Here is an 8977-nt window from a genome sequence, read left to right on the forward strand (position 1 = left end):
CACTAGAGGTGTTACCTGAAACTCTCAAGGTGAGTTGGTGGAGGCAGCTGACTGGTAAATGTCAGCCCAGGCCTACAGGAAAGTGGGAGGTGGTACAAGTACAGTCCATGGGTTCTGAGGCACTGGGGCTATGAGCTGGGCTGGAACCATGGCACTGCCAAGGAAACCATGTAGATTGGAGGTTGGGGTAGGCCAGAAAATTCTTTCCTCTGCGGTGTCTTCCTGTCAGCTGGGGAGATGAGGTGGAAATGTAGGTCTATCAGGCTTTACTTTTCATCTGGACACTTCAGTGGGGTAATGGTCTGAGGCCTCAGCTTTCCCTGACTGGAATGAAAACAAGGGACACTAGGTAGAGTTGTCTCCCCCCCACCCCCCCCACCAAGTCATGGGGCTTGAACTCTGGGCTTGGGCACTGTCCTTAAGCTCTTCAGCTCAAGACTAGTGCTCTACTACTTGAGCCACAGCACTACTTCTGGTTTTCTGCTAGCTTACTAGAGATAAGTCTCAAGGACTTTCCTTCCTGGGCTGGCTTTGAACCTTAGATCCCAACTTCCTGAGTAGCTAGGATTACAGGCATGAGCCACCAACGCCTAGTAGAGGGGTTTACAGAGGCCAAGACCCCTATTTCCAACTCATAGTAAGCTCTCCTCATTCTGATAATGTTCTAGTGGTGGTCCAGAGGGGACCTGGGAGACATGTAACTCCTTGAAAATGAATCTGAAAGTGCCTAATTCCTCTTTCCATCTAGAGGTAAAGCTTAAGTGTCCCCATTGAATCAGCAGGAGATAAACAATCCTGTTCCTCTCTTAATCCTCCATCCAGGGACTTCATTTTAACCCCTGCAATTAATTTAGTTCTCAGCAAGGCTGACAGGCTGGGGGCCGTCAGGTAAGGCTAGGGTAAGTAAGAATCTCACAGGAAACAAAGTCTTCTAGGCACTCTAAATGGCCCAAGATCCTCAGACGCAAGTCTCCTAAGCAAGGACCATGTGCTACTCTGCCCACTGCCCCCCCAAGCCCCCCCCCCCCCGCAATCCCTCAACAATAGTCAATCTAATACACCTAATTCCAGCTCTCTCTCAGGAGAGCCACATGTCTGGTAACCTCATCTAGAGGTGAGAGACAACAGTTGGGGGTGGGGGTAGGGAAAGCCAAATGTGATACCTGGGGACAAACTTTGGGGCCTAGGGTGAAGGAGAGGATAATTCAAGGAACCATCACTACAAAACTGAAGGAAATCCTTATCAGGAACTCCAAGGATAGGGGAAAGATTGCCTTTAACAAGAGTATTTATTGGCATCAAAGACTAACCAGGACACTCTCAAACCAGAAAGTCTCTTTATTGATTGGTACCATACATGACTCAAATGGCCAAAAAAAAAAAAAAAAAAAAGGCATTACAGTTGGGGTGTAGACATGTACCTTCCTTACCCCTTCCCTCAGCTCCTGCCGCAGTACCCTCCCCCAAGTGTGGCTAGAATGGAGAAAATAGGTTTTGGGGGACCCCATACTCCCAAGGGAAGGGTGCGGAGAGAGGTGGGACTGACACATCCTGGGACAGGCCACAGGAAAAGGCAGCAAAGCCATCCATGAGCTGGGCCCAGCCTTAGGGGACCCCGCTCTTGGCTTTCCCCTGGCCCTGAACCTCCACATGTTCAACTGTAAAAAAGAGATGAAGATCCTGCCTGCCCCTCCTCCCTTTGGGGAGAGGGGGAAGGTAATGGGAGATGAAGAACATCTACCTCAGCTGAGGAGGGGACAGAGGCCTATTTCTCCCTGGTGGGCTTAGAGCTAAGATGTCCTCAGAGGCTCCTCCCCCTCTGTGGAAGGAAGCTAGTATTATGTAGGAGTTTGAAAGGCTGCAGAAGGGGATTCTGAAAGGAGTGGACCCAGACCCTCTCTCCCATCCCGTACCTGCATGACTGACACAAAACAAAAAAAAAAAATACAGCAACAAACAAGGCTGCTCCCTTCCCGCCCCCCATCCAAGGGGAGGAAGCCTCCTCTCCCTCCATCCAAGACAGCTGCTCTAGTGGAGAACTGTAAAGAATACACACATCATGAGGGTTGGAGAATGAGGCTGGGGTTAAGAGTCACAAGCACTAGAAGGGAAGGCCAGAGTCCAGACAACAGCAGGGGTTGTCACAAAGATGTGGCCATCAGTAACCTCACCCCCACACCATGGCAGGCCTTCCTAGACTCTAGTCACCCCCCAGAAAAAGAGGGGATGGCAGTGTCTCCTTGGTCTGAAGCTCTCAAAGTATATAAAACAGTATGCATACCCTCCTGTCCCCACTCTCATCCCCACCTGGTTCCTAGTCCCCCCACCTTCACCCTGTTTTCTAGGAGGAGGGAGGTAGCTGGGTTTTTAATGGGGAACGGGGAAACATGAATGATTTTTTTTAACTTATATTTTTAATAATATTATTTTTTTTAAAAACTTGGAGCTGGGACAGGTGGTAGAAGGGAGAAAGAACCCAGAGCAGCCGCCTAGGGGTAGGGGCATTCAAACAAGCCCCAAAACTCTAGGCCCCTAAGGTCTGTGGGTCAGACCACCCCAGGCTTGAAAGGGGGTAAAGTCATGAGGGTAGGGAACCCAGAACCTGGGGTGAGAATGGAGGCAAATGCCCTAGGGATAGGGTAGAAGGGTCAGAACATTTCTGAGGCCCAGGGTCCATGTAGGCATCCACATGAGTACCCCCTTCCCCCAAAAGGCTCTGCAGGGGCCAGCCCAACCCAGGGTCACTGGGGGGCAAATCTTGGCACCTGCCCCCAGTGAGTCAGTTCCTCCCTGAAGTGGGTGGATGGAGGCTGCCCATTTAGATGCCCAGTCTCTTCATTCTGTCTTCTGCTCCCTGGGGCTGCAAGGGGTGGGACAGGCAGGCAGAGTGCTGGGTGGCCATGGCAGGGCCTTTACTGGGAGGCCTGTGACGTGGGGTTCTCCGATTTGCTTTCTTGGCTGGATGGAGGCTTGCTGTTCCAGGGGCTGTTGGCGCCCAGTGCAGGGGAGTTGTTAAAGCTGTCCTCGTCGTCAATGCCGTTGGCCGCGTCAAACTGGGTGTTCTCCAGCCGGGTGATGAGCCTCTCGTCCTCGTCCCCGAACTCCCCGCCCATCAGGGTGGGCTCCCCCACCACCATCACATCCTGAGAGTGGTGGAGGTCCCCAAACATAATCGGGGCAGGGGCTCGCCCGGCCCAGGGCAGTAGATATCCCCAGAACCCCCATACCCATCCTAGAAGCTCAACACCTCCCTCCCCCTCCTCATTCCCAAGTTTAAAACCCCAACTCCTCTGACTCCCTCAGCTCCTGGAATCCTTCTCACTGAGGGGCTCTAGAACATCACAGCTCTTAGCCTATATCCATTAGACTCTGGGAGGAAACAATATCAATTTATTTCCCTAGCTTCCTAATTCATCTCACTCAAGATTTCAATGGGCTCCTAAACTTCTGTCCATATGTCAGAGAGAGGGAACAGATCAAAACCAAGAGGGAGGGCAGTATGTGTGGATGCATGTGTATTCTAGATCTACAGCCGCATTCAAGACTGAATATTCCTCTATCCGTGAGTGTATTTCTGATAATATGTTCCTGTGGTTATCTGTCCTGAATGTCTCTCTCTCCTTTTATACTCTATGTGCTGTGGCTGAGTCTGTGATTCTAACTATGTATGTGCCTGCCAAGGATTCTCTCTTAAGTGAAAAGAGTCAGCTCATGCTGGCAGAGTATATTGGGGAAAACTGTCTTTGCTTCTGTGCCTGCTAACTTGCTGTGGCCTGGATATGGGTCAGGGGTGAGTGGTGGGGCAGCCCAGAAGAGAGAAGAAAGCCGAGATGCTTACAGGTACCTGGCTGGAGAGGGCGAAGGTGCTGGCTGGGCTCTTCTTCTTGCTGTTGCTGTTGTTGGTGTTGCCGCCCCCTGAGCTCATGGTGCTTCCCCCTGACATCTTCCGTTTCCGCCGTTTGCTGGGCTGTTGCCGTGCAGGTTCCGCTATGCCAGGAAAGGAAACTCAAGTGGAACAGGGCCCTGGATCCCCAATTCTCCATTCTGGGAGAAGCCCAAGCCTGCCCCATCCTGGGTCTTGTAGCCCCAAGAGCAAGGAAGGGACAGAGAACTTGATAAGAAGATAAAAATGCAGCCTCAAAGCTGGGTGCTGGTATTCTGTAAGTCTAGCTACTCATCTGAGGATGGCGGTTGAAAGCCAACCTGGGCAGGGAAGAACCTGAGACTTGAGACTGTTAGTGGTACTGTAGCCCAAAGCTGTAGAGTGCTTGAGCAAGAAGAGCTCAAGGACAGTGCCCTTGTCCTGAGTTAAGCCCCATGAATGACCAAAAAGCAAAAAAATAAATAAAAAATGCCACCTTGGAAAACTGCATCAGGTCCTGGTAAGGACAGGGAAAGGCACTCACCAGGAGGTGCTACCATGCGCTGCCACTTCTGGAAAAGGCAGGTCTTGAGGCAGTCTCGGGGGCTGAGGCTGTAGGTCTTGTGGCGGGACATGAGCTCCTGCATGGGCTCAAGTATCACACAGAGCTGGAAGTAGATAAGAGCATGTCACAGAAGAGATATGGGACTGTGACCAAACAAGATGGGGCAGAAATGGGTACCAGAAACTCACTCGGAGGTAGTTGAGAGTAGAATTGGATAGCCCACACCGGGTGATATTTTTGGAGAGCTGATCCAACATCTGGGGGTCCTGGGCCTAGATGGAGAGAAAGACAAGAACATTAGCACCTGGATTGCATCTGCTCACCATCCTTACTGCTCACCTGAGCGTTGTGATTCTCCTGAGAAGAGGGAGTATTAACATTAAGCATGTGTTTCAGAAGAAACCCTCCTCTTTTCTCCAAGTCAGGATCATGAAATGACAGACCCAGTCTCCCCTTCTGGCTGCTTTCCCTACCCCTTGTGTTTTGGGTCCTGCCCCAAACTCACATGCATGGCAAGGATGCTCCGGGGGATGAGCTCTCGATGCTGTCGGATGCTGAAGTGCCATGTCTTTATCCGCATCATGTCATCAAACATGAACTCCAGGTACAACCGGCCCTCCACACACACCTGGGGACAGGCTTGTCACAACCCTGTCCCCTCCCCACACACATGAAAACATGCCTGTCATAGTTCTGTCCTTTGCTCCCACTGGATACACTTCTGCTATCCACACATCAACCTAGGTATAAAACTATCACAGCAACCCCACCCCGTCCCATGCACCTCCCATAGCTGGCCTTACATACACCCATCTGTACACATGCATAGTTGCAATGCTTAAAAGATCCTTGTCCTTCTCCCATGAGGTCAGGGATACATTCATGCTATGAAGGCAGGCTCTTGTTTGCTGTATACCCACGAGGCCCAGAAAACGGACACAAATCAAATAAATGTCTGTTGAATGCTGCAGTATGCCTGCCCGCCCTTTTAATTTGACCATTTTTTCATTATTCCTTCTTAAGAAACAGCTGGGTACATGTTGGGAGAGAAGAAATCAAATCCAGGTGCCCGGGTGTTCCACATCCTGCTGGGTTGCTGACCTGGGTGAACATGGGTTTGCCGTGTTGGGTCACCATGCTGCCCTGGTCACAGTCGAGGGACACAAAGTTGCTGTGGAATGCCTCCTTGGGGTGCTTAAGGACATAATACAGCTCCGTAGCACCCCCTTCAAAAATGCTGCGAAAGTAGCGTGGGATCAGGGTCCGGCCAATGGCTGTAGAGATGGGACACTTTTCAGGACTGAGGGACCTCAAAGAGGGGGGTCAGGCAGATACCTTCCCTGCCAAGATGGATCTCATGGCACTTCCAGACCCACCATCAGACCATACAACCTCAAAACACGACCCCAAGAAGCACTCACTGTATCTCTTTGGTCCATCTTCCAGGCAGAAAGTGATGGTCAACATGGCATCATCCTCAAAGAACTCAGTTGTGAAAGCATCCCACCAGAGATTGTCACACTCCTAGAGAGCACACACAGAAAGAGTATATGTGTCATAAGACCGCCCACAGGGGTATCCAAATAAGACTCCATCCTCCCTATCACTTTTCCCTTAGCCAAACCTCTGTCCAGTTCTGAAGCCGTTTGTTGAGCTCAAATATTCTGTAGTCAGTTTGGTTTCCATAAGGTGTGTGCCTCCTGGGAAAGTTAAGAGGGGAGGTCGGTAGGAGCAGAGCCTTCCCACTGCTTCCCTTCTGCCTTTACCCAGGTGATGAAAAGCACTTCACTTCCTGCTGGACTCCACTTACCCAATCCCAGGCTCCAGGTATGTAGGCGGGTACATGGGAGTTGGGCTGTGTAAAGGAAGAAGCCATGAGAATAGGGGTGGAGATAGGAATTATTAAGGGGGGGTCAGCCCCTTCCCCTTCCAGGTAGGAAGCTCCTATATGGTCAAAGGGAGAAAGGTTAAGAAGTAAGCAAGGGACTCACCCCACATCCCGATCCAGCATGGTGCCGGGATGAAAGGGGGGAAAGGCGTTGCCGTTCGGGGGCTCCTTCGGCGAGTACAGCTTGAATGACTTTGAGGAACAACCTAAAAAGCAAGAGAAAAGAGAATTCCCTGGGATCCTCTTGGGGGCTCTCCTGGAAGCCTGCTAGACCATGTGGATTCAGACTGGTCTTTTGGAGTCCCTCTAGCCTGGTTCCAAGGGAGGGGTATACAGGGGGAGGAAGCATTTACTACTTCTTCAAAATGGCTCTCATCTTGTTTAACTAAGAAACTGGGGACATCCAGAGGACAGTGGCTCATTTCCTGTAATCCTAGCTAATCAGGAAGCTAAGACCTGGAGAATCACAGTTCGAAGCCAACCTAAGCAGAAGTCTTAGAGACTCTATCTCCAATTAACCATGGAGGCAGGGCTAAGTGGTAGGTCAGCAAGAAAACTGAGTGAAGCCATGTACCAGTGGCTCAAACCTGTAATCCTAGCTACTGGTGAGATCTGAGGATCATAGTTCAAAGTCAGCCTGGTCAGAAATGTCCACGAGACTCATCTCCAATTAACTACCAAAAAGCCAGAATGGGGGCTGGGAAGGTGGCTCAAGTGGTAGAGTGTTTGCCTTGCATGCACGAGGCCCTGGGTTCGATTCCCCAGCACCACATAAGGAGAAGCAAAGCCAGAAGTGGCATTGTGGCTCAAGTGGTAGAGCGCTAGCTGCCTTGAGCTGAAGAGTTGAAAGACAGTGCCCAGGCCCAAAGTCCAGACCCCATGACCAGCCAAAAAACAGTGCTAGCTTCAGCAAAAAAAAAAAAAAGCTACAGATGTTGAGGTCTTGAGTTTAAACTCTAGGACTGGTATGTACACGTGTATACACACACACACACACACACACACACACAGAGCTGAGAAAACAAAGCCTTGAATTAAAGCTCTCATGGGTATCAGTATACACACATACACAAAGACTCTTAAAAGAGAGAAAAAGAGAAGAGAGAGAGAGAGAATAAATTGGGACTATTCGGCCCCAATCCTAACCCATACTCAAGACTGTTTCTTTGAACATTGAATGGCAAAAGAGAAACTGAAGCTGAGAAGCAATTATAGAATGAAGATACAATCATTTTTAGAATCTTGATAACCCCTTTTTTATCTACAGTTTCATTTAATTATCACAACTTTGTAAGGTAGCAGTGTTCATGCAACATTGTGTTTGTGTGTGTGTGTTCAAGATGGCTGGCCTTGGGGCATGAATTCAGGGCCAGGGCACTGTCCTTGAGTTTTTTTTGTTTTTTTCTTCCCTCTCAAGTCTAGCATCCTACCACTTGGGCCACAGCTCCAATTCCAGTCTTTTTTTTTTTTTTTTTCGGTCCTGGCTCTAGGTCTTGAACTCAGGGCCTGGGTGCTATCCTTGAGTTTCTTTTTGCTCAAGAATAGTGCTCTTCCTAATTCCAGCTTTTTGGTAGTTAATTGGAGGTAAGAGTTTCACAAGGGCTGGGAAGGTGGCTCCGTGGTAGAGTGCTTGCCTTGCATGCATAAGGCCCTGGGTTCGATTCCTCAGCACCACCTAAGCAGAAAAAGCCAGAAGTGGCACTGTGGCTCAAGTGGTAGAGCACTAGCCTTGAGCTTAAGAGTTCAGGGACAGCACCCAGGCCCAGAGTTCAGGCCCCACAACCGACAAAAAAAAAAAGAAAGAAAGAAAGAAAAGAAAAAAGTTTCACATACTTTCCTTCCCTAATCTGGCTTCAAACGCTTCAAACCAGTCCTCAGATCTCAGCCTTCTGAATAGCCCAGCCAAAGCAACATTCTTATTGTATGGGTGAGGCAACTTATCTGCTCAAAGATCATAAAGGTTTTTGATCTAAGATCACCGGGGAGTTGGTGGCACACACTTGTAATCCTACTCAGGAGGCTGAGATCTCAGGATTGCAGTTCAAAGCTAGCATGAGCAGGAAAGTCCATAAGAATCTCCGATAAGCCAGGCGCTGATGGCTCACGCCTGTAATCTTAGCTACTCAGGAGGCTGAGATCTGAGGATCATGTAAAAAGCCAGCCCGGGTAGGAAAGTCCATGAAACTCTTATCTCCAATAAACCACTCGAAAACAGGAAGTGGCGCTGTGGCTCAAGCGGTATGAGCTGAAGAGCACAGGGACAGCACCCAGGCCCAAGTTCAAGCCCCATGACAGACACACACACAAAAAAAAAGAATCTCCAGGGGCTGGGAAGGTGGCTCAGTGGTAGAGCGCTTGCCTTGCATGCATGAGGCCTTGGGTTCGATTCCACAGCATCATATAATCAAAAAGAAAAAAGCCAGAAGTGGTGCTGTGACTCAAGTGGTAGAGCGCTAGCCTTGAGCTGAAGAGCTGAGGGACAGTGCCCAGGCCCAGAGTTCAGGCCCCACAACTGGACCCAAAAAAGAAAAGAAAAAAAAAAAAAGAATCTCCAATAAACCACCAGAAAACCGGAAGTTATGCTGGGGCTCAAGTGGTAGAGTGCTAGCCTTGAGCTGAAGAGTTGAGAGTCAGCGCCCAGGCACAGAGTTCAAGCCTTGTG

At 49.8% G+C, this 8977-nt stretch overlaps 1 protein-coding gene across 3 annotated transcripts in view; it reads right to left on the reverse strand.

Annotated features, from left to right (window-relative positions):
• Window positions 1-258: 258 nt before the first annotated feature.
• Window positions 259-8977, reverse strand: part of Ldb1 (LIM domain binding 1) — an 18219-nt gene continuing 9500 nt past the window's right edge. Inside the window, exons 2-11 of one of the 3 annotated variants that reach the window (XM_013017785.1) lie at window positions 6419-6521; window positions 6238-6282; window positions 6052-6127; window positions 5849-5951; window positions 5529-5701; window positions 4933-5055; window positions 4616-4699; window positions 4407-4530; window positions 3839-3987; window positions 259-324 (exon numbers count right to left, since the gene is read on the reverse strand). In XM_013017785.1, the coding sequence (XP_012873239.1) occupies window positions 274-324; window positions 3839-3987; window positions 4407-4530; window positions 4616-4699; window positions 4933-5055; window positions 5529-5701; window positions 5849-5951; window positions 6052-6127; window positions 6238-6282; window positions 6419-6521 (1031 nt within the window). In that variant the 3' untranslated portion in view covers window positions 259-273. Of the gene's footprint in view, window positions 325-1323; window positions 3144-3838; window positions 3988-4406; window positions 4531-4615; window positions 4700-4932; window positions 5056-5528; window positions 5702-5848; window positions 5952-6051; window positions 6128-6237; window positions 6283-6418; window positions 6522-8977 lie in introns of those variants that run through there. The other 2 variants (XM_013017783.1, XM_013017784.1) reach the window with 2 other exon arrangements.

Source organism: Dipodomys ordii, unplaced genomic scaffold, assembly GCF_000151885.1.
Source record: "Dipodomys ordii isolate 6190 unplaced genomic scaffold, Dord_2.0 Scaffold36, whole genome shotgun sequence".
Lineage (NCBI taxonomy): Eukaryota > Metazoa > Chordata > Mammalia > Rodentia > Heteromyidae > Dipodomys > Dipodomys ordii.